The sequence below is a fragment of the Crocuta crocuta genome, unplaced genomic scaffold, assembly GCF_008692635.1.
Source record: "Crocuta crocuta isolate KB4526 unplaced genomic scaffold, BGI_CrCroc_1.0 scaffold408, whole genome shotgun sequence".
Classification (NCBI taxonomy): domain Eukaryota; kingdom Metazoa; phylum Chordata; class Mammalia; order Carnivora; family Hyaenidae; genus Crocuta; species Crocuta crocuta.
Genome location: NW_027527444.1, coordinates 4648321 through 4672570, shown reverse-complemented (window position 1 = coordinate 4672570; position 24250 = coordinate 4648321). Strand labels below are relative to the sequence as shown.

At 47.1% G+C, this 24250-nt stretch overlaps 1 protein-coding gene across 1 annotated transcript in view; it reads right to left on the bottom strand.

The window, feature by feature from the left end:
• Positions 1-8: 8 nt before the first annotated feature.
• UBE3C (ubiquitin protein ligase E3C) overlaps positions 9-24250 on the bottom strand; it is an 80579-nt gene continuing 56337 nt past the window's right edge. The window contains exons 15-18 of the mRNA XM_077761708.1: positions 16953-17141; positions 16787-16853; positions 9696-9826; positions 9-480 (exon numbers count right to left, since the gene is read on the bottom strand). Of these exons, the coding sequence (XP_077617834.1) occupies positions 310-480; positions 9696-9826; positions 16787-16853; positions 16953-17141 (558 nt within the window). The 3' untranslated portion in view covers positions 9-309. The remainder of the gene's footprint in view (positions 481-9695; positions 9827-16786; positions 16854-16952; positions 17142-24250) is intronic.

Sequence of the window (24250 nt, the reverse complement as noted above, 5' to 3'; positions counted from 1 at the left end):
GCGCGCCCCGCCCTCCCCCTCCCTCCCCCTCCCGGGAGCCAGGCCGGCGGGGAGGCCGAGGCCACGGGCAAAGCCAAAGCTTCATCTTTGGTTAATTTCACTGAGTCGCCGCTAGTCCAAAACCTAAGCTCTCGTCGGCGAAAGTACTAACGCGGCCGCGTGGCACAGGACCCTTGTTACTCTAAGTTATCTGAGAGGCGGTGTCCGTCTGCGTGCGTGACCGTGACTTACTGGACCATCTAGACAGTGGGGGTGGGGTGGGGCGGCGGGGGCGCTGCCCGCGCTTAAGGGCCAGGCCGCTCGCTCAGCTCAGCTCAGCTCGAAGCCGGCGGCGCACTCGATGGCGTAGAGAAGCTTACTGCGCAGAAGCGCCTCGTCGTAGAACTCGGGGAGCTTCAGCAGGTTCATGCAGGTGCTGGCCGTGGGGAGCCGCTCCAGGTCGGAGCCTCCGTTGTGAATGCAGAACGCGGGGTACAGCTCCTGCGAAGACACGTGCGCACGGCGCGGCATTAGTAGCAGGCCCGCGCACGCACTCCTGGAAGCGCGCAAACCTGCCTGCCTCCCACGGGAAGAAGTCGCCGTGGTCACATTTCCCCCAAGGACACCGGGTGCTTCACTGGGGCCCCGACCAGGCCCACATAGGCTGGACGCTGCCCTGCACTCCCTGCGGGAACCGGGGCGCGAAACATGACCTGTTCCGTGAATAGGGCCTCAAAGGTTTTGTGTTTCAGTCTTTTAAAAATCTGCTTAAAATTCAAGAAGCTAAGAGGGTGAAGACTTGGATATCTACGCCTGTTTATGCGGAAGTGTGGGGAAGAAGCCACCNGGGGGAGGGGGCGGGAGCAGGGGGAGGGCCGGCTGTCTCGACCAGCGCCGTCTGCAGGCAGACACGGGGCAACAGAAAACAAAACCAAATTCACTCAAAAGAAAACAAAATAAACTGCCCCAAACAAATTCACCCGAAAGGGGAGAGAAAAGGGCTTCTGGGCGGCTCAGTCGGTTGAGCGCCTGACTCTTGATTTCAGCTCAGGTCATGAGCTCATAGTTGTGGGATCAAGTCCCATGTGAGGCTCTTCAATGAGAGTGGAGCCTGCTTGGGATTCTCTCTCTGCCCCCCTCTCTCCCTTTTTCTCTCAAATAAACATTTAAGAAAAGAGGGGAGGGAAAAAGCAATGTCTAAACACCAAAAGCAGAACGACATAAGGAGTCTGGGCACCGATGGCTTCATCACACAGGGAGGTGACATGCGAGTGTGGGTCCAAAGCCGCGGTCCTGTCCCGTGAACTACCTCACAGCCACACAGAACTGTACTGACTGTGGGGGTCCCAGGACTCAGGGGAGGAAGCAAAGGAGCGAGCTGAAACCACGATTATCAGTGGGAAAGGACAATCAAATATAACCCTATATTTGATTGGAAGTATCAGTTTGAACTTGTGATGTATTTTTCTCTTAGGGGAAAAACACTTCCTAAATGTCCCTGCAAAGCCCACATGTGACAAGGAACAGACTAAGTACGCAGGTGTGGTTTCTACAGACCCAGTTCTCATGGAAAGGAGCCAGGCCTCCTGGGGGAGATCAGGCCCCACGCGGAGCCTGGAAATGTGCATGACATGTGTCACCATTTGTCACGCCAGAAAGCAAGGAAGCTAGCCCAAACTCTGTGGGTTAAAGGGCCCACCTGAAGGCGCCCACAGTGGGGGAGGGAGGAGCGTGCTCTGAATATCAAAAAAGAATGCTTGCACCGGCCTGAAGCGCAGAACACGTCAAAGCCCGCACAGTCACGAGGGTAATAAGGGGCCAGAGGTGGGCCTGCCAGTAGACAGTGTGGGCGAACCCACTCGACACCCCAAAACCTGGAAGATGAAGGGCAACCGTGATTTACTGTCTTTTCTGTACAAAGAGTCCTGAGGGGAACCAAACAGTTGAGAAAAAAATGAAGTTTTCCTTTATAGAAAATTCCAGCTAAGATGTGAAGAGCTGATGCAGTTGGAATGCAGCTGCCTCACCTCCACATTACAGAATGGATTTGGGGGGCCTGGGCGGCTCGGCTGGATGGGGGTCTGACTCGACTTCAGCTCAGGTCATGATCTCACAGTTGGTGAGTCTGAACGAGCCCGGGTTCTGTGCTGACAGCACAGTGTGGAGTCTGTGAGGGATTCTCTCTCTCTGCCCCTTCCCCACTTGCATGTGTGTGTGCACTCTCTCTCTCTCAAAATTAAGAAACATTAAAAAAAAGGCCAAGAATGGACCTAGGGAGGGTGACAGGCGGCCAGACCAACACCACTGAAGTGCGCATGCCAGTCTGGGCCCCGCGCACGACTGACCCCCCAGCCCGGGGTCAGTGGGGCTCAGGCCAGCAGATGTAGGCGGGCGATGTCGCCTATCCACCGTTACGGCCAAAAAAGGAAAGCTCAGACCTGGGAGCTGATGAAACCTCTAATGACCCCTTAACAAGATGCTCGAGGGACTACCCGGCCCCTCCAGTAATTACGCTACGAGGTGCAGGAGGAGAGGGAGGCGGACGGCGCAGACAAGAAAGAGGAGAGAGCGGAGCCAGGCAAAGCCAGTGCGGTGGGCGGCCCGGGGCTTCTTTGTACCGGGAGCACTAACGGTATTTGGGGATTAATGGGGTTATTTTTTAGACGTGATGATGTCACTGGCTATTTTTAAAAAATTTTTTACATTTATTTATTTTTTGAGAGACAGAGCACGAGCAGGGAGGGGCAGAGAGAGGGAGACACAGAACCCGAGGCAGGCCCCAGGCTCTGAGCTGTCAGCACAGAGCCCGATTCGAAGCTCGAACCTACAACCGTGAGATCATGACCTGAGCTGAAGTCTGCCACTCAACCGACTGAGCCACCCAGGTGCCCCGTATTTTTTAAGGCACAGTGTAGACATTCTCATCCTGATATCCCAGCTGCCCAGCTTCCGTCCACGAGTAATAATACTTGAGGGTCTTAGGTATTATCCCACAGAGATTAGTGCACAGAGAAGACAACACCTTCTCCAAAATCTATAAAAAACTTTTCAAACTGAATACCCTCAAAAAACAACCCAGTGAAGAAATGGGCAGAAGACATGAATAGACACTTTTCCAGAGAAGACATCCAGACAGCAGCAGACACAGGAAAAGATGCTCAACATCACTCATCATCAGGGAAATAAAAATCAAATCCATAACAAGATACCCCCTCACACCTGTCAGAGTGGCTAAAATAAAAGAAACACAAAAACACAAGACACAAGTTGGTGAGGATGTGGAGAAACGGGAACCCGGTTACACTGCTGGCGGGAATGCAAACTGGTGCAGCCACTCTGGAAAACAGTGTGGAGATTCCTCAAAAAGTTAAAAACAGAACTACCTTACGACCCAGCAACCGCAGTACTAGGTATTTATCCAAGGGATACAGGTGTGCTGTTTTGAAGGGGCACGTGCACCCCAGTGTTTATAGGAAAGCTGTCAACAACAGCCAAAGTATGGAAGCAACCCGAACATTCACCCACTGCTGAGTGGATAAAGAACGTGTGCTGTACACACACACACACACACACACACACACACACACACACACACACACGAACACGACTTCATAAAAAAGAATGAAATCTTGCCATTTGCAACCAGGTGGATGGAACTAGTGTGTTATGCTAAGTGAAATAAATCAGAGAAAGACAAATGCTGTATGATTTTATTCATACGTGGAATTTAGGAAACAAAACAGATGAACATGTGGGAAGAGAAAGAAAGACAAAAGAACAGAAAGGGACACAAACCATAAGAGAGACTCAACAGCAGAGAACAAACTTATGGTTTTCAGAGGGGGAGGTGGGTGGGCGCTGGGCCCCACGGGCATGGGCACTTCTGCCAAGCCCTGGGTGTGGTATGCAAGGGAGGAATCACTGAATTCCCCTGAAACCAGCATTGCACTGTAAGTTAACTACACTTTAAATAAAAACTGAAAAAGAAAAAAATAGAAAAAACATTTTTCGGGGCACCTGAGTGACTCTTGATCTCAGCTCAGATCTTGATCTCGGGGTCATGAGTTTAAGCCCCATGTTAGGCTCCATGCTGCGTGTAGAGCCTGCTTAAAAAATTACCCTCCCCCCCATTTAAAACCTGTGAAATGTTAGCACAGTATGTACAGTGCTGTGTATGCTGGTAAGTCTTCCCGTGATAATGTGACTTTCTTTGTGTGTCAACCCGGGCTCCAGTTTCTGAGGCCGCAGGGTGCTGCCCTCAATGCAGGCAGCAGCTCGGATGGACAGTTATTATTTTTACAAATACTGATGCTATGAACAAGCGTGTGCTTAAGGGGTTTCATGTGTCTGCGGACTCGGGGCGTGAGGCCTGTGGAAACGCCAGCCTTCGGCGCCAACAAAGGGCCGGGGGCTTAGTCTCTGTCTTACATGCAAGCGCTCACTGCACACAGCACGTGCTCTCCGGGGTCTCTGCCGGCAAGAGTGCCGTGACGCCGAGACCGTCTTTGTCCCGAAAGCCTGAACTGTGTGCTCTCGGGCAAGCGAGGCGTTAGGGCTCCATACCCACAGGATCCCAGACACCCAGTGCGCTGAGCCCCCGGGCCCTGGGCAGCACAGGGGGCCCAGAAAGCAAGATGGGGGTGGGCTCCGGGGGTGTTTGGAACCAGGCAGTTTCAGTGCCAGGTCTGCGCCCTCCCTCCCACAGCTGTGACCAGGGAGCCAGTGCTTCCGCAAAACCCGGAAACAGCCCCTGCCACGCCCGCCAGCAGCTGCTCCGAAGCCTCCACTCCTGGGGGTGACCTGCGTGGCCTCCGTGAAGGCCAGTCTGGAGCCTCCGCATGGCTGCGTCCTGTGACCTCTATCCCAGGACTGTATCTGAGCCAGCAGGCAGGGACCCAGACAGCCACTTATGCCCAAGGATGCTCTACACGCCACCAGAATGGAAGAGTTGTAATGAATTCCAGCAAATTCACATGACTGGACATTATGACATATCTAAAAATACTTCAGGGGCACCTGGGTGGCTCTGTTGGTTGAGCCTCCAACTTCAGCTCAGGTCATGATCTCACAGTTCATGGGTTCGAACCCCACGTCTGTCATCACAGCCTGCTTGGCATTCTGTGTCTCTCTCTCTCTCTGACCCTCCCCTGCTCGCACTGTCTCTGACTCTCAAAAATAAATAAAAAACATACAAATTAAAAAAAAATACTTCAAAGATGATTTAATATGAGGAAAAATGATCCTGATGTAACGAGTGAAAAAAGGCCTATATGTCTGAGTACATAATCAGCTTAATTTAAGAATTATGGTCAAACAGTATAAAAAATAATTACCTACTAACTACCTACTAATCACTATAGTGGAAACGAGAGAGCAAAATTGGAACCACATCCCTCCCCTGACGGGGACACTGGGAGACCACGTCACTCAGCGAGAGGCACCCAATTGGCCCAAACTGCATTCTAGCTGGTTTCGTTTTATTTGTATGTTGGATTTAGTGTGTATTTTACAATGTGGCCAAAACCGAGTAAGAGCACAGCCCACAGAACACTGGCCGGAGACTTACAGGCTTCTTACCAATCGGCCCCTGTACATTTCTCCACTGTTCAAGGAAAAACTTCACTTAGGAGCACCTGGGTGGTTCAGCTGGTTAAGCATCTGGCTTCATCTCAGGTCATGATCTCATGGTTCATGAGTTTGAGCCCTGCATCAGGCTCTGTGCTGACAGCTCAGAGCCTGGAGCCTGCTTCAGATTCTGTGTCTCCCTCTCTCTCTACCCCTCCCCTGCTCACACTCTGTCTCTATCTCAAAAAAGAAACATAAAAACAAAACAAAACAAAAACCCCCACAAAAAAACCCAAAACTTCATTTAAGGGCACCTGGGTGGCTCAGTCAGTTAAGTGTCTGACTTCATCTCAAGTCATGATCTCATCATTAGTTCGAGCCCTGTGTCGGGCTCTGCTGACAGCTCAGAGCCTGGAGCCTGCTTCGGATTCTGTATCTCCCTCTCCCTCCCCCACTCACGCTCTGTCTCTCAAAAATAAATAAATGTTAAAAAAACCCCTGAACTTCATTTAAACAGAATACGTGGTATATAATATGTGCTAAAAAAAAAAAAAAACACAAAACACTTGTCTTTTAAAACAATTACAGTTTATATGCTATTTTAAGTGTCTTATGAAAGTGTCAGAACTGGATGCAAAAGAGAAACAGAAAGGACGCTAATTACATTTATTATTTAGCCATCTGAGTACACTGAGGACGATAATTTTCTCCAAAGTTGAACAAACGACAATGAAAACGGCACCTGGGAGACGCAGGGCGGGCGCTGGGGAAGGAAGGCGAGCGCCTGCCCGGACGGGAAGAGCCTCAAGTGCATTTGGAGTAAAATGTCCCTGTTTGGCGTTTCGTTCATAATGCTAATTGAATTTCCCATTTGGAGACATAAAAGCAAAAAAAATGAAGTTCTTCATTGAAATCCGAGTCAAGGGCACTATTTTGTGCATAATTAAATACAGCACAACGGGAATTTGCATTAATTCAGAGTAAGAAAAACCATCAATTTGTTATGTGGCCTGATGGCAACTTAACGATTTTCTACAGCGCTTTAATGATTTTTTTGTCTGTAACAATCACACTCACTGAACACATTACACTTTAATTAGCTTTAGCGGAGCAGTTCTCCGCCACGAACCCGGTGCTCTGGAGCCCTGGAGCCCTTAGATCCCCCACGTCCCTCTGCTCCCTGCGGTCTCCACCTGCTGGCCGCCTCCCCCGGGCACACGGCCCGACCTGACCGCGCACAGTGAGGCGGCCTCTCCCAACTCTGGGGTCTAACTTCTGACAACTGCAAAGACACTGGAAAACTCTAAATTAAATTCCACGTTTAGTAGATTTTAGGTCATTGAAAAAATCCAAAACGGGAAGACTGTCTCACAACTTCCACAAGTGACCATGACAACTCAGTTGTGTCCGTATGAGGTCCCCAACAGGGGACAGGAGCGTTTTCACTATTTGGGATTCAAAAGCAAAACGTAAAGTCCGCACTTCTCCCTCCAAACCTGCACCGCTCCCACAGGCCTTTCACACAGACTCCTGCACTGGCTGCCAGAAGGCCTAGAACCTTCCAAACCTTCCCCTTCCAGGAAGACCCTGAATTTTTATGGGCTGGGGACTAATTCACTAGGAGCTGGCAGAAATCTCTGGGTTCTCCACTCAGTTTTGATGGGAGCGGGTCTTTCAAACCTCCCTTCATGAAACTAGGTGCTTAATTTTTTTACTTCTAGGTGTGGGGTCATTTTGAAACTGGAAGATACTAGAAGCCTGGTTTCCCATAATGAATGTTACTGATAAAACTACCTAATGCTACTATAATCTTAATGTGGAAGAACTGAATTTATAGGACTGTTCACATCACCAGATGAGGATAAAACTTGGTCTACTCCAGTTTTATCATCTCCTGGGTCCGACTGGTTCATGCATTTGTGTACCCCCCCATTCTTCCTGCTCTGCGGGCCCCCCCACGCAACAGCCCCAGACCCCATGACACACCCAAGAGGAACCAAAAAGCAAAGACACATTTGTTTCAGGCTGTTGGCCTGATTCCGTACCTGGTCAGTGCTGGGCAGAAGGCCCTCCGTGCCCATCGAATTGTTTTGGGGGCGGGGCTTACATGCCAAGTCAGAAGCATCACTCAATCTTTATGCATCATTCTGTTGAGGTGTGTCGCTTGCACACAGCCATTTTCAAATGGCTTTAAAATATGGGGTTATTCTATGTATATCCACTGTTGTAATGGGTCGGCCTTCTCTCATTAATGTTAAGTGTCTATTTTATGATTCTTAGTGTTATCTTTGTTTAATGTAGTTGGCCCTGTTTGTCTTCTTCTGGATGGGCTTTTTCCTCCCTCCCTGATAATTTGGAAGATAGAGAAGTGATTTTAGTTCTAATGTCATTGAGTATTATTCACTCACAGGTTTATATCCATGTTTTAATTCACCACCGCTTCCAAACTGTAACCGTGTCAATGATTCAGGTCCTGTGAACAATAAAGCCACTGTGTTCACGCCACCCCCTCTCCTGTTTCTCCACTTTATGGCTCTAGCTGTGATGGTACTATTGAGATGTTGTATGAAGCTACTGATGTCCGTTTTTTAAACAGATTTTTTTATTTTTAAAGTTAAAAAAAGTCCATTTACTTTGAGAGAGACATTTAAAGTTAAAAAAAAAAAAGTTCATTTACTTTGGGCGAGCAGGGAAGGCGCACAGAGAGGGGCAGAGAGACAGGATCCCAAGCAGGCTCCACGTGTTAGCCCAATGTGGGGCTTGAACTCATAAACTGTGAGATCATGACCTGAGCCACAATAAAGAGCTGGACGTTTAACTGACTGAGCCACCCAGACGTGCCAAAGATTTTTTTATTTTTAAGTCATCTCTGCACCCAACATGGGGCTTGAACTCACAACCCCGAGATCAAGAGTTGCATGCTCCACTGACTAAGCCAGCCAGGCATCCCTATTGATGTTGATTTTTAAAAACGTTTTGATTAAGATGCAATTTACATACTAGAAGTTCTTTGTCTAATTCTCACAACTTTTCTATACTTCTGAAATAGTTTCAAAGTAAAAATTTAAAGAAAAGAATAACATGTATAACCCATTGATCAAAGCATATTGGAAAGTGCAAGCCTGCCTGGAAATTTCACAGCACAAGCTCATCTGATATGCTTCTGTATCTGTATCTCTCTCTCTCTCTCTCTCTCACACACACACACACACACACACACACACACACCGTGTGTCTTAGACTACGAATGCTGCTTTAATGTCCAGTGAATAACAGAGACACACTAACTGTCCCTTAACCAATTTTAATTGCTAATATTAAGCCGAATGATAGGAGGCGATCATTAATTATCAGAAATGATAAGCAACATAAAATAAGTAACAGTGAACAACCAAGGAAAAATATACCACTGACTCTTGAACAATACTGCTCTGAACTGCATGAATCCTGCTCTGAACTTCTATGCAGATTCTTTTCAATAAGGGCAGGTGAGTACGGTATTTTCTCTCACGATCTTTACTTTCCCTAGCTGACTGTATACTATATTGTAAGAATATGGTATATCATGCATATAGAATATGCGTTAACTGTTTATGTTATTGGTAAGGCTTTCTGCCAACAGCAGTCTATTTAGTTGTTAAGTTTTTGAAGAGTCAAATTACATGTGGGTTTTCTCCTGCATGGGGGGCATCAGCGCCTCCTAACCCCGTGTTATTCAAAGGTCAACTGCACTTTTGCTCATACCTTATTCTTCCCAAATATACTACATCAACATTTTTAGCTTGTGTTTTCTTCAGTAGGAAACCAGCTCACGATGCGTTACAGACTTAGGACATGGGTCATTTATGTTCCAGTGACAGTGAGCCCACCAGCCTGCAGGGCCCATTCACGGGCAGTCATGGTCAACACCACCACATCAACGGGTCAGCCCTGACCAGCACCTTCACATACAGCGGACCCTAGGTGGTCCGGCTGGAACACTTACTGACGGCGGGAAGACACCCCAGGACACGTGTGACAAAAGCACTGCGCTGCCTGGAGAACAAAGAGCCGACGGGGCCCTGCTTCACCCAGCCGCACCTCACAGCCTGCTGGCCGTCCTGGTCACTTACAAGGTAGGGTTCAAAGCAAATGGCACAAAAGCCACATACCTTAAACCCCAAAAGAGGGGGTCGGGAGCAGCTCGTTACAAACTTGAGCAGCTTGCGCTTCTCTTCATCTGTGAATCCTTCCACAACTCTCCAGAAGACTTTGATCACAGGGTGGTCAGCAGAATAGCCTCCTAGGACAACGGGAATAAATGTTTTACTAAAAATAAGGTCACTGCAAAAGGGGGATTCTCCTAAAAACACCAGAGCAACAAGCTGCTAAGAGGGACCCATTTTCATCTGCCCACTACAGTGATAGGCGCTGGCTTGTGGCCGAAAGACACCTCTAGACACCCTCTTCTTTTCTTCCAAGTATGTTCCATGCCCAACATGGGGCTTGAACTCACAGCCCTGACTCACGACTGAGCCAGCCAGGCGCCCCTGGAGACCCCTTTCTTTTTGCTCCTGGGAGATGATGGACCAGCACACGAGGGGACAGACACCTCCGAAGGGCCCGCACACCGAAGGCCAGGATGAGAAACACCCTGTACCCACGGGATGGGCCCTGGCTGCAAAGGGTCTGAGTTCTGACTCCGCTGCCAGTTAGAAGCCGCCGCACTGAGCAGCAGACCCTAGCTAAGGATGCACGCGAGAGTCACGGACCTGAAAACCTGGGCTTCTTATTTCCAACAGAGACAGTTCTTTGGCTAGCATGATCTTAGGGTCTAAATTCATTTTATCACCCGCCCTTGTGACAGTAAGGTACAGACCGTGGCTAACAACCCACCCAGCACACGATTAGACCACTATTCTAAAACGTACTATCTGCTACTTACAGCTTTTAATCTAGTTAAGTGCTTCCTAAAACTGAAATAATTGCTATATATTGTTCCCTCATTGTTAATATACTACAGAAATAACATCGATAAAATATCTTAAGTGCATTAATTGGCACCAAAATGAATATGATAATATTTTAAAACCTATTTACTGGAATAGCTAAGATCATTAAAGGTATAGGCTTCCAGCGCAGACAGGATAATGCAAAACAACCCAAGACAATTTCTTGGCAAAGGAAAGGCTGGATTGATTTCATTTTTTTAAACTTATGACTTGATAGTGTGGACAAAGTAACCTTAGGTATTATCTGCCTTTACATAAACATTAGGGTTCAAATTTCCAGCAACAGAAATTAATTACAGAGAGATACATGCATACACTTAAATACATACGGAGATGTTCCTATTTACATAAACATACACATATTCATCTATGTAAATGGTGTCCGCAATCTACTGTAGGAACATCCCCATNGACAGCCACCAACCGCCCTGTCTCTGCAGGTGTGCTCTGAGAGGGGCTCATCTACACGGGAGCACCACCCACGCTCCCTTTCCATAACCCCGTCAGAGTGAGAGCTACCTCGGGGGAGAGCCTGGGAAACAGCCAGCACTCAGGAGGACAGAGAAGTCTGCGTACGTTTCTTTCTTTAAACGGTGGTAAAATACCAGACATAAAATTCACATTTTTAAGTGTACAATTCGGTGGCATTAATTACATCCATAACGTTGTGCAGCCATCACTGCTATTTCCAACCAAAATGTCGTTGCCCCAAACAGAAACTCTACTGAGCGGTAAGTCCCCATTCCCCCTCCCCCAGCCCCATGACCTCTAACTCCCTTCAGGGTCCGGGAACTTGCCTATTCTAGTTGTTTCATTTAAGCTGAATCATACAGCATATGCCCCTTTTTGTGTCTGGCTTATTTCACTTAGCATAATGTTTGCCATGTTGTCACTTTTCGAACTTCATTCTTTTTAAGATGCCCTGACTCCGCAGGGCAGGGGTGCACGCACACCTGTGTGCCGTCCATCTGCAGATGGGCATTTGGTTGCCCCACCTTCCGGCTGCTGTGAATATGCTGCGTGAGCGCGGAGGTGCAAGTGTGTTCCAGCCCCTCCTTCCAGGTCCTCGGGGCGTACACTTCAGAGCAGAACTGCGGGGTCCTGAGGTCATTCTAGGCTTAGCTTTTTGGGGAGCCACCAAACCATGTTCCATGTTCCATCCCCACCAGCAGCGAACAGGGGTTCCCGCCAACACGTGTCTCTGTGTGCGTGTGCGCACCTGGTCCTGACTGCCTTCCCCCGATAAGTAGTGATGTCCGACACCTTCTTGAGATTACTGGCTGTTTATCTTTGGAGAAATGTCTATGCAAGTTCCCTGCCTATTTTTGAATTGGTTTGTCTTCTTGCTGCTGAGTACGAGAGCTCTTTATATGTCCTGTCAAGCTGGTCTTTTTACTTTCTTGATAATGTCTTTTGATGTACAAAGCATGTGATTTTGACGGAGTCCAATTCATATATATATGAATATATATTGTATATTTAATATTGTAATATATAGTTCCTGTTCTTGTTGTTGCTGCTTCTCAGGCTTTTGGTGTCGTATCTGAGAATCCAATGCCAAATCCAAGGTCATGAAGACTCACCCGTGTTCTCCTAACGATTTTATGGTTTTAGCTCCTACATTAAGGTTGTTGATGATTTTGGGTTCATTTTTACGTATGGTGTGAGACAGGAGTACAGCCTTATTCTTTTGTAAAATTCCATGTGTTCTACATTTAGCTTTTTAAATCATTGTAAAGTTTTCCGAAGTTTACTTACTTCCAAAGAGGCTCTACCATTTTACATTTCTATCAGTGAAGAGGGCTCCAATTTCTCCATGTACTCACTAACACTTGGTATTGTCTCTATTTGGTTATAGTCTTTCTTTTTTTTTTTTGTTTAATGTTTATTTTTGAAGGAGACAGAAAAATAGAGAGAGAGAGAGAGAGCACGCGCAAGCGAGCGAGCATGAGCAGGGCAGGAGCAAAGAGAGAGAGAGAGAGGGAAACNTTTTTTTTTTTGTTTAATGTTTATTTTTGAAGGAGACAGAAAAATAGAGAGAGAGAGAGAGAGCGCACGCAAGCGAGCAAGCATGAGCAGGGCAGGAGCAGAGAGAGAGAGAGAGGGAAACACAGAATCCTAAACAGGCTCCAGGCTCTGACCAGTCAGCACAGAGCCTGATGGGGAGCTTAAACCCATGAACTGTGCAATCATGGCCTGAGCCGAAGTCTGCTGCTTAACTGACTGAGCCACCCAGGTGCTCCTGATTATAGACCTTCTAATGGGTGTGCAGTACTATCTCCTTAGGATCTGATTTCCATTTCCCTAATGATTACTAGTGTTAAATGTCTGTTCGTGTGCATATTTGCTTATTGGCCATTTATATATATCTTTTTAAGTGAAACTGCTTTCTTTCTGGGCCATGTTTTAAAATTCAATTGTTTGGGGGCTCCTGGGTGGCTCAGTCGGTTAAGCATCCAACTTCGGCTCAGGTCATGATCTCACGGTTCGTGGGTTCGAGCCCCGTGTCGGGCTCTGTGCTGACTGCCAGCTCGGAGCCTGGAGCCTGTTTCAGTTTGTGACTCCCTCTCTCTCTGACCCTCCCCTGCTCACGCTGTCTCTCTCTCTCTCCTAGAAATAAATAAAACATAAAAAAAATAAATAAATAAAATAAAATTGTTTGTCTTACTGAGCTGTAAGTGCTCTTTATATATCTATAGCAGACATAGTCCATTGTTACATACATCACTAGAAAATACATACATCTCCCAATCTGTGGCTTATCTTTCATTTTCTTAATAGTATTTTTTGAAGCACAAAAGCTTTAATTTTAGGGGCGCCTGGGTGGCCCAGGAGGTTAAGCGTCGACTTCAGCTTGGGTCACGATCTCACAATTTGTGGGTTTGAGCCCTGTGTCAGGCTCTGTGCTGACAGCTAGCTCAGAGCCTGGAGCTGCTTCAGATTCTGTGTCTCCCCCTCTCTCTGACCCTCCCCTGCTCACGCTGTCTCTGTTTCTCAAAAAATAAATAAATAAATAAAATATTTTTTAAAAAACTTTAATTTTGAGAAAGTCCAATTTTCTATCAATTTCTTTTTTCTGGATCATGCTCTTGGTGTACAGCCAAAAACTCCGTCTAATCCAAAAGTCATGTAGATTTTCTCCCTTGTTCTTTTCGAGGTTTTATACTTTTGGCTTTTAACTCTCAGGCTCTGATCTGGAGCTAACTTCTGCACAGGTGTGAGCTACAGGCCTAAGCTCCTTGTTCCCACGTGGATGCCGCCCCAGGACTGCTGCACTGCCGAGCGAACTGTCACCTGAGCGTAAAGAGGGGGTTTGTTTCTGAGCCCCGATTAGGTCCCATCAGTCAACAGGCCTAGCCTTGTGCCAAGGCCTTGATTACTGTGGCTTTTTGCAGAGTGAGTTTTAAATCAGAGTATAAGTCCTATAACTTTGTTCTTCTACAAAATTATTTTGGCCATTTTAGGACTTTTGTATTTCCAAATGAATATAAAACCAGCCTGTCGATTTCTACAAAAAAGACTGCAGGGATTTGGACAGGGGTTGCGCTGACTCTGTGGATTAATTTGACGAGAATTATATCTGGACAGTACAGAGTCCTCTGACCCATGGAAATGGGCCGTCCCCTCCCCCACAGGCCTTCAGGCTCAGCAGCGTTTTACACTTTTCAGGGTAAAGTCTTGCAAGTACACTTACTTGGCTAATTTTGTATTTTACTCTCTGTGATGTTACTAGGCACAGAGTTGTTCAACTAATTCCGTTCCGGGACTGCACATAAACACGAAATTGCTTTGTGTGTCTGGATCTGTGCTGCCACCTGCTGAAGCTGGTTTTCAGTTCTAGTTGGTTGTTTTGGGGTTTTTTTGGTCACGCTACTTATGCAAACAGTTTCCTTCTTGCATTGCTCCTTCCAAGCCGAAACCTCCCTCCGTCCCTCGGCCTTACTGCGCTAGCGAGGAAGCCCGGGGCCGCTGCGGCAGGCGGCAAGCAGGCCAGCCCCGGCCGCCGTGCGCTCCCTGGGCGCGTCCCCAGCGGGCAGGAGGCGCCGACACGCTCAGGAGCTGACCTCGCTCTCCTCCTCCTCCCCCTGCACCTGCTGCGACGACCGCGCGGGTTCCGGTCCTGTACCAGCAGCGCCGCGGACCACGCTGGTCCTGTCCCACGTCAGGCGAGCCTCGCATTCCTGGCAGAAAAGCTGCTTACCTGCCAGATTCACTTTGCTAATATTTTGGGGATTTTGCATCTACATCCCTGAGAGAGATTAATCTATAACTTCCTTTCCTTGGGTTATTTTTGTTTGCTTTTGATATCAGGCTAATACTGATCTTTGAGGAGAGAAAGCCTCTCCTGACTCAGCTGTAGCTGGAGCTCCTGTACAGGATATGTTTTTAAAGCTTAAATACTGTTTGGAAAGAAATATTCATTTCATAATGTTTAGAAAAAAGAGAAGTACAATGAAAAAAATCACTTGTAATTTCATTAATTGTAAATGACTTATTTTGTGAAAAGGAAATGACTTTAAAGATATTATTTATTTTTTATTTAAACATTTTTCTAATGTTTATTATTTTTGAGAGAGAGACAGAGACAGAGAGAGACAGAGCGGAAGCAGAGGAGGGGCAGAGAGAGAGGGAGACACAGAATCTGAAGTAGCTCCAGGCTCTGAGCTGTCAGCACAGAGCCTGATGCAGGGCTCGAACCCATGAACCGTGAGACCATGACCTGAGCCGAGGCTGGACTCTCAACTGAGACACGCAGGTGCCCCTTATTTTTTATTTTTAAAAGTAAGCTCCAAGTCCAACGTGGGGCTTGAACTCATGACCCTGAGATCAAGAGAGGCACGCCTTGCCCACTGAGCCAGCTAGGCGGTCCGAAACTGAAATGACTTTAAAGTTTTCTTCGCTTTAAAGAGTAAATTATGTAGGCTATAATAGATAATAAAGAAGGGGGAAATAAAGCTTTAAAACAAGCAGAAGTGACCAATCATCTCACAACCACTGAAAGTTTCTACTCACATCTTACTCAATCTCATCTGTAAAGATGCGGTGCTGCGTGGCGTGCATGGTTTTGTCACCAGGTGTATATAAGCCTGTATTTTAAATGTCCTATGATAAAGAAAATCTTTTCAAATATTATATATGTATTTTTTAAGTAGTCTCTACACCCACTTTGGGTGTGAAACCTACTTAAAACTCAATAAACAAATCAATAAAATAAATGTCCATTCACATAATAAAGACAGGGATCAATGGCTCACAACTGTGGGTTTTTATACTCTGTATTTTAGATTTGGAGAGTTTTCCACAGATGAGAAGAAAGACTGGAAGGGTAAAATTATCCTTAACTAAAGTAAAAAACGTGTGCCACTTCCTCATTTGCCACATTTCCCCGTGCACCCTATATGTTCTAATTTCATCCCCCCAAATCTTCATACCCTTCAATTAGCAATGTAACTTCTGGGCTTCTCTCATTAAAAACAGAAAAATATGCACAAAGTTTTTTATTACAGTGGAGGGTTAGATAAATCATATATATCTATTTAAGTTCAAAAAATAATTGCAAGAAGATAATAGCTTGGAATTATTTTTTATTTCTGATGCTAAACAAACAAAATGGATACTATAAATGATGCATCACTACAAACTAGAATAATATACAATGATTAAGTAAAACTCACCAAAATAACAATGATTGTTTTAAGGATTTTTTTTCTCTTTTCACTGTTTTACGTATACATGAAGTTAATTTAAAAAAACTTACAAATACCCAAAAGATAGACCAATTTGATCTTTGAACAGTCTCATTATGGCTCTAATTTATTATTTCTCTGACAACTAATGCTTCTGCACATCTTTCTATGTGCTCATTGGCCATTTGTGTATCTTCTTTTTGGTTTTTCATTTTCTTGAAGAGCGGAAACTTTTAAGTTTAATAAAGTAAACTGGGGCATGTGTGGGGTCAGCTGGTTAACTGTCCAACTTCGGCTCAGGTCATGATCTCAGGGTCAGTGGGTTCGAGCCCCGTGTCAGGCTCTGCGCTGACAGCTCAGAGCCTGGAGCCTGTTTCGGATTCTGCGTCTCCCTCTCTCTCTGACCCTCCCCTGCTCACACCCTGTCTCGCTCTCTGTTGCTCTCCTGCTCATGCGCTCTCTCTCTCTCGCTCTCTCTCAAAAATAAACAAATATTTTAAAAATTAGTTTGGAAATATCATCTCTACCACTTTCAGGAATAAATCACCAGTACTGTCAACATACCTGAATAGTTCGTAAAGGATTTTAGGTCCTCGAGACTTATGGGAACTTGTGCACCAGAAATTAATACCTGCAAAAATAAGAGACCACTCAGTAAAACGTGAGACAGACCTTGAGAACGCTCTCTGGCGGCACGAGACGGGAGTGGCGCCCGTGGCAGTGGAAGTACCTGGATCTCCTGCTGGTCGAACATCCGCAGCCACTCCAGGTTCAGCACGTTGGCCAGGCCCTGCCGGAAAGCCAGGCAGTGCTGGCGGATCTGCCGGTTCAGCCTGTAGTCAGCCACGAGGTGGATGTACGCGATCCTGTTGGCGCTGGTGACGGGGATGTCCTTCCCACCAGACTTTAGCTCAACCACCTGCGGATGGGACACCAGGGGCTGAGAATTCCGAGTGTGGCTAGAGTAAATCACACGCAAGAAATCACCTCCTCAAAGATGCTTGTCGGTGCCGCCGCGTACGAGAGAACAGACGTGGGGTGCCTGGAGCGCCCCAGTCCGTGTCAGCGCAGAGACGTTCGTGGGACTCCTGTGGGACTCCCTGAAGCCTGGCATCTCATTCTGTCTTTCAGACCATGAACCACCAATGCTTCCTGCAAAGCACTAAGGGATGACTGACAATGTGATCGCGGCAACTTTGTCTTCAAAAATTAAGAATCACAAAGGGCAAAGGGAGGAACCAAAAAATGAACTTAAATCCAAAGGGATTCAATCTGGAGAAAATACAGCTTAAGGAATGAAGGGTGTAGTAGAATAACTACTCATATTTGTACACATGGCACATTCCTCTCTCTGTATCTCCATCATGTTGTTACTATTATGAAATAGTTTATTTTTTAAATTGTATTTTTAAGTAATCTCTACACCAATGTGGGGCTCGAACCTATAACCCCAAGATAAAGAGTCACACGCTCCACTGACTGAGCCGGCCGGGCGCCCCTGATGCACTGTAACAGTGACTCAGAGGACAGCGGCAACATTAGAGATAACAGACCAGTGTGTTTCTTACGTATGCAAAGTGAACGACCTGTTACCATCCCGTGAGCTCATCACGAAGCCCACAGGTCCGGCCCTGCCTCATCGGACGGCAAAGACCCTTCAGTGACTCCACACGGTCATGCTGTGGGCATCTGGCCACATCTACACAACTACCCACGTTTCAGATCGTGTCCAACCTGTGCCAGGACTTCAGTTTTGAGGGCAGATTTAGAGCTTTCCTCATGGCGCCAGAGCAGCTCTTAGAGCAAGCTCCCTTCTGAGTGTCTGTGTTCAACGGCACGCCCAGGTGCGTGGGGCCTCACTCGCTTGCTCACACCCGGGAGCGGGCTCATTTTATCCTCAGTGCAGAGGGCGCACCCTCTGGAAGTGAGGAAGAGCTTCTAGGACTTGCCCAAGGTCACAGTTGGGCCACAAACCCAAAACTTGAACGAGGTCCCATGACTCAAGTTCACAGGCTCCCACATTACAGACGACCCCTGATGGGCCCACGTTCAGCCAAGAGCTCCTTAGGAGAACTGCGTGCACACATGAGCACGGGCTCGCCTAAGCGGGCTGACAAGCGGTGTTCTGATTCTACCCAAGGAAAAACAAGGGGAGGAGCACCACCTTCATTTTTTTTTTAATGTTTTATTTATTTCTGAGAGAGGAAGAGAGAGGGAGACATTGTNGGGGAGGAGCACCTTCATTTTTTTTTTAATGTTTTATTTATTTCTGAGAGAGGGAGAGAGAGGGAGACATTGTGAGCCGGGGAGGGGCAGGGAGAGGAAGACACAGAATCTGAAGCAGCTCCAGGCTCTGAGCTGCCAGCACAGAGCCCAATGCGGGGCTCGAACCCATGAGCAGCGAGATCCTGACCTGAGCCGAAGTCGGACACTTAACCGAGTGAGGCCCCCAAGCGCCCCGGAGCACTTCCGTTTTAAAACGGGGAGATGAATTAACATCACCTGCCACCATAATGAAGAATTTGCATATTACAAATCCTTAGCTCTTAGTATCTTTCTTATAAACCGAAACCTGTATGAGGAATACGTTTTTCCACTCATCTCTGTGGAAATCCACAAGATCCCCACAAATTAGCTGCTTTACCAGCGACTTTCTAAATTTTTCTTATTTGACTCTTTAGTACAATTATTCTTATGCACTGTCATCTATAATCTCTTTATCCAGTGGGGATTTCTATGAATAATTGGAAGATCTTAACTTCACACTTTTGCTTTTAATAGATTCCAGTATTATCAGTGGTGCTTTAATGGAACTCTTACATCTGCGACATTTCGCTATTACCATCTATTTCTGAAGGAAAAATGGGAAATACTCCCATTAGCAAAGGCCATGGACAGGTCATTATAAAACCGACTGCCCGAGTGCTTTTATTTCGTTTTTAAATCATGCCACCAGGTGCAGGGAGGCGACAGTAGCATCGCGATCTGTATGTTTGAAGTTTCCTGATGCCGCTAATAAACCTCATCTTTAGAAAAATCTGAATTTTGCAGGTTGAACCTTCAGGTCTATAAAATGGAAGAAGAGAGGCGCCTGGAGGCTCAGTCGGTTAAGTGTCTGACTCTTCACTGCAGCCCAGGTCAGGGTCTCACAGTTCATGAGTTCAAGCCCTGTGTTGGGCTCTGCATTGACAGTGCGGAACCTGCTTGGGATTCTCTCTCCACCCCCCATGCCCCTCCTTCCCAGCTGGTGGTGGCTTGCTCTCTCCTTCAGAGTAAATAAACATTAAAATAACATAACATAAAATAAAATGGAAAAAGAGGTTGAAACAAAGCAACTAAGTAAGATGTAACCAAAGGAAATATGGTTCTGTACTCCTCTATCGCACAGTGTTGGAGTTACTGGTCTTTTTTCTTTCTTTCTTTTTTGAAGATTTATCGTAAAATAATCTCACACGCAACACGGGGCTTGAACCTACAACCCCGAGATCAAGAGTCGCTCGCTCCTCCGACTGAGCTGCCAGGCGCCCTGATGTTAGTTTTCAAGACTGCCTGGAGGTGACCACGTAAGAGACGGAGGCAGGTGGCCTCGGACACGACTGTCTCCTTTGTTTCCACTTAGCATTTAATCCACAGCTATTTCTTAAATACACAGCTATGTAAAGGCTAAGAAATAGACTAAAATTCAAGTACCACAAAGACATTTAAAAATACCCAGAGTTTAAACAGCAGGATGCATTAATCTCTGCATGTGCTTTAAATCTTCGTTTTGAAGANCCCCTCCCTCAAAAAAAAAAAAAAAATAAAAAAAAAAAAAAAAAAAAAAAAATTAAACAGCAGGATGCATTAATCTCTGCATGTGCTTTTAATCTTCGTTTTGAAGACACCACTGCGGTGTCGCAACCGAGCACATCCTGCAGCCCAGGGCGGGAGCCAACCAAGATCCGCACTCTCACAACTTTCCCAGAGAGCTGCCGGGACTCACACGGCACTGCGAACCACAACAGCAAGTGAAACAGCCCTTCACACCCAGTACGATGGCTGCTATCCTTTGTTAAAAGAGGGAGGGACAGAGAGAGAGAGAGAGAAGGCAGAAAGCACGTGCTGGCAAGCGTGTGGCGGGGTCAGGACCTCTGTGTGGTGACGTTCGGCAGGTGCTCAGAAAGGTGGGCCCGGGAATGTCCGTAGGAACCCGCAAGCCGCCTCTAGCTGTGACCTACGGGAAGGGGCCGCGGGGATGTGAATGGACACCTGTAGGGCAGCGTGCGCAGCATGCTTGCTGGCGATGCGGAGACAACTCTGCTGTGCACTGCGCGATGAGCGGATGGATGGGACCCATATGTGAGATGCAGCGTCAGCTGTAAAGAGGAGGGAGTCCTGACACCTGCCGCAGTACAGGCGGCCCTGGGGGACACCATGCTCAGTGACATAAACCTGTCACAGAACGACCAACACTGGGTGACTCCAGTTGTATGAGGGCCTTGCTGCCGTCAGACCCAGAGGAGAATGATGGGCACCGGACATGGGCGTGGGGGCCGGGGCTCTAGTGCAACCATGTCCCGCCCGCCCCACCCTCCTCTGACTCAGTAAAGTCTACTTCGTGCAAGATACCTATAGATTGTAATTTTATCTATCTATCTATCTATCTATCTATCTATCTATCTATCTATCTTTCTATTTTTAACGTTTTATTTATTTCTGAGAGACAGAGAGAGAGAGATAGAGACAGCATGAGCAGGGGAGGGTCAGAGAGAGAGGGAGACACAGGATCTGAAACAGCCTTCAGGCTCTGAGCTGTCAGCACAGAGCCCGACGCACACAAACCATGAGATCATGACCTGAGCCGAAGTCGGTCGCTTAACCGACTGAGCCACCCAGGCGCTCTTATTTTATTTTTTAAAAATTTATTTATTTTCAGAGTAAGAGCACTGGTGAGTGCGAGCAGGGGAGGAGCGGAGAGAGAGAGAGAGAATTCCCAGCAGGCTCCCTGCTGACAGCGTGGAGCCCGACTCAGGGCTCAAACTCACCAACTGTGACATCATGACCTGAGCCGAGATCAGGAGTCGGACGCTTGACTGACTGAGCCCCCGGGTGCCTTGAGGACGTAATTTTTAAAATGAAGATTACACTGGCGTTTTCTCATTAAAACTTGTTTCCTTGCTTAACCCCCAAGTTTGGTTTCTCTGAATTCTGGAACCACCTGACCCGATGGCAGGCAGCTGCTTCCCGGTCCCGCCCTGACTTACAGAACCAAAATCTCAGGTTGCTCTGAAAGGAGCCTCACGTGTTTTCTTTTTTCTTTTCTTTCTTTCCTTTTTAAAAGATTTTATTTTTTTAAAGTAATCTCTACACCCAACAGGGGTGCTCGAACCCAAACCCCAAGATCAAGAGTCGCACACTCCGTGGTCGGAAGCGGCCAGGTGCCCCCCGAGTGTCCCCTTGTCATTCACTCTCCGACTGGCTCTGAAACGTGCCTGTCCAGGCATCGCACCCCGACGCCCCGAAATACCATGAGCCAGCGACGACGGACACGCGGGTTCTCTCTCTGAGCCTGGGTTTACGCGTCCTAAAGCCCAAGGCCTCAAAGTGCTCTCCACAGAGGCCCGAAGCTCCGCCTCCCCGCACCTGTGCGCCTGCTCTCGTGCACCCCCACCTTCGCCACTCCTACACGTGCTCACCTGCCCGGTGAAGGCCTTTCCCCCCGGCCAGCGTCTCTTCCAGGAAGCTCTCCCTGACCCACTTGGAGCTGAGCTGCTGCTATCTCACTGGCGTGTGGGGGTCTGCCTCCCTGGTTAGAACGCATGTGCTCTCCCGGTTTACACACCACGTCTGTGCGTCGCACAGTGCCGTTAACGCCCCGTCATGAGGACCTACGGACTGGGCACGGCAGCAACGGGATACAAACAACCAAACGACGTTAGCGCACATGTGCTCCATACACGTGTTTGTGAGAACGGAGCGTGAGCGGTCACACCCGGAGGGTCAGGCTGACGAGCGCCCTGGACGTGTCCACGCAGCTTCAGCGGGGATTTCACTAAACACTAAGTATCTATTTGCTATGAAGCGACTTCTGAGCTGGCAAAGCCGATGACCTTGGAAAGCCTCAATTAGCAACCAAGTAATAACAGAAATTTAGAGAAATGATTACGAAGTTCAAAGGTGATGACAGTTTTGTATTAAACACAGCTACTAGATTCAGAAGATGGGATGATCTATGTAAGAACGGCAGAAAAGTGGTCTTTCTCCATAGAAGAGACATATCTGTCTGAAAACCAAAAATAATTTAGAAAAGCAAAGCTGGTTAGTTAAAATCTAATAAAATGAGAGGTCGACAAGTATGACTTCAAAGGTCCTCAAACAATTTGATTTGTCTGTGTAGATTAAAAAGGTTTTGTAAATTCTGGGGAACGTGCGAGCATGGGCCAAAGGAGGCAAAACAGCAGACGTGTGTCCGCACCCCCACGTCCCATTTCTGCAAGTGCCGCCTCCTGGCCAGTCTGGGTCATCTCCACGCCCACCGATGCCCCTGCTCTCATAATGCCAGAAGCAAATTCCAGATGTTATCAATTCTTCCACCATCTGGTGGGTTGTCCGTGCGTGGTCAGAGTGGTATTATTACAATAGCTGAAAAGTGGAAATAACCCAAACGTCCCTCAACTGAGAAGAAAACGCAGCACAGACATAGAGTGGGGCGACACTCAGCCAGAACACAAAGTAAAGCACTGGTTCCTGCAACAAGTGAATGAAGCCGGTCACATGAGGCCACAGGCTGTAGGCCCCGGTCACACGCTGTGTCCAAAGACAGAATGCAGATGGCGCTCACCCCGCCTGGGCAGGAGTGACTGTTAATGGGCACAGTCTCTCTGGGGAGACGAAACCATCCCGAATTTAGCTGCTGGTGACGGCGGCGCACCCCGGGGGGGTACACTGACCCACACTGTACTCGAAAGTGTGCATTTTATGGTATGTATGTTATATCCCGATAATGCGATCATTTGAAAAATTAGTTTCAATCTCTGACATGTAGTGGTTTTTTGTTTATTTTTAAAGATAAAGACAGACAATCAGCATAACTAAAAGGCAACTGATGGAATGGGAGAAGATACTTGCAAACGACATATCAGATAAAGGGTTAGCATCCAAAATCTATAAAGAACTTATCAAACTCAACACTCAAAAAACAAATAATCCAGTGAAGAAATGAGCAAAAGATATGAATAGACATTTCTCCAGNAATAAACATTTAAAAAACAAAAAAACAAAAAAAAAAACAATAGGCAAAGTATGGAAAGACCCCAAATGTCCATCGACAGATGAACGGATAAAGAAGATGTGGTACAAGTATACAATGGAGTATTACTCGGCAATCAAAAAGAATTAAATCTTGGCATTTGCAACCATGTGTATGGAACTAGAGGGTATCATGTTAAGCGAAATTAGAGAAAAACAAATATATGACTTCACTCATATGAGAACTTTAAGACACAAAACAGATGAACATAAGGGAAGGGAACCAAAAATAATATAAAAACAGGGAGGGGAATAAAACATAAGAGACTCTTAAATATAGAGAACAAACAGAGTTACTGGAGGGGTTTTGGGGGGTGGGTGGGCTAAATAGGTAAGGGGCATTAGGGAACCTACTCATGAAATCATTGCTGCACTATATGTTAAGTAACTTGGATGTAAATTTAAAAACAAATAAATTATTTTAAAAACCTTTTTTAATAAAAAAGATAAAGACAGCAAGACCAATGGGACCGACCACGAAGGCCAGCAATTGTGTCCAAGCAACCGAGGCCCCCACTGTGGGTGGGCAGGAACGGGGGTGCACTGAGGCCCCTGCGGATCCTGTGGGGAAAGCGCTAACCCGCCACCCCAGGGACCGAGAGCCGGACGAGAGGCAGGGGTTAACCCCCAGCCCAGGAAGACAGTCCCAGAGGACAGCGGTCACGAGGGACTGGGGCGAGGGCTCGTGTGTCCCCAGCGCCCACACCCTCCCCACCTCTAACCCTCAGCCATGGCAATTCT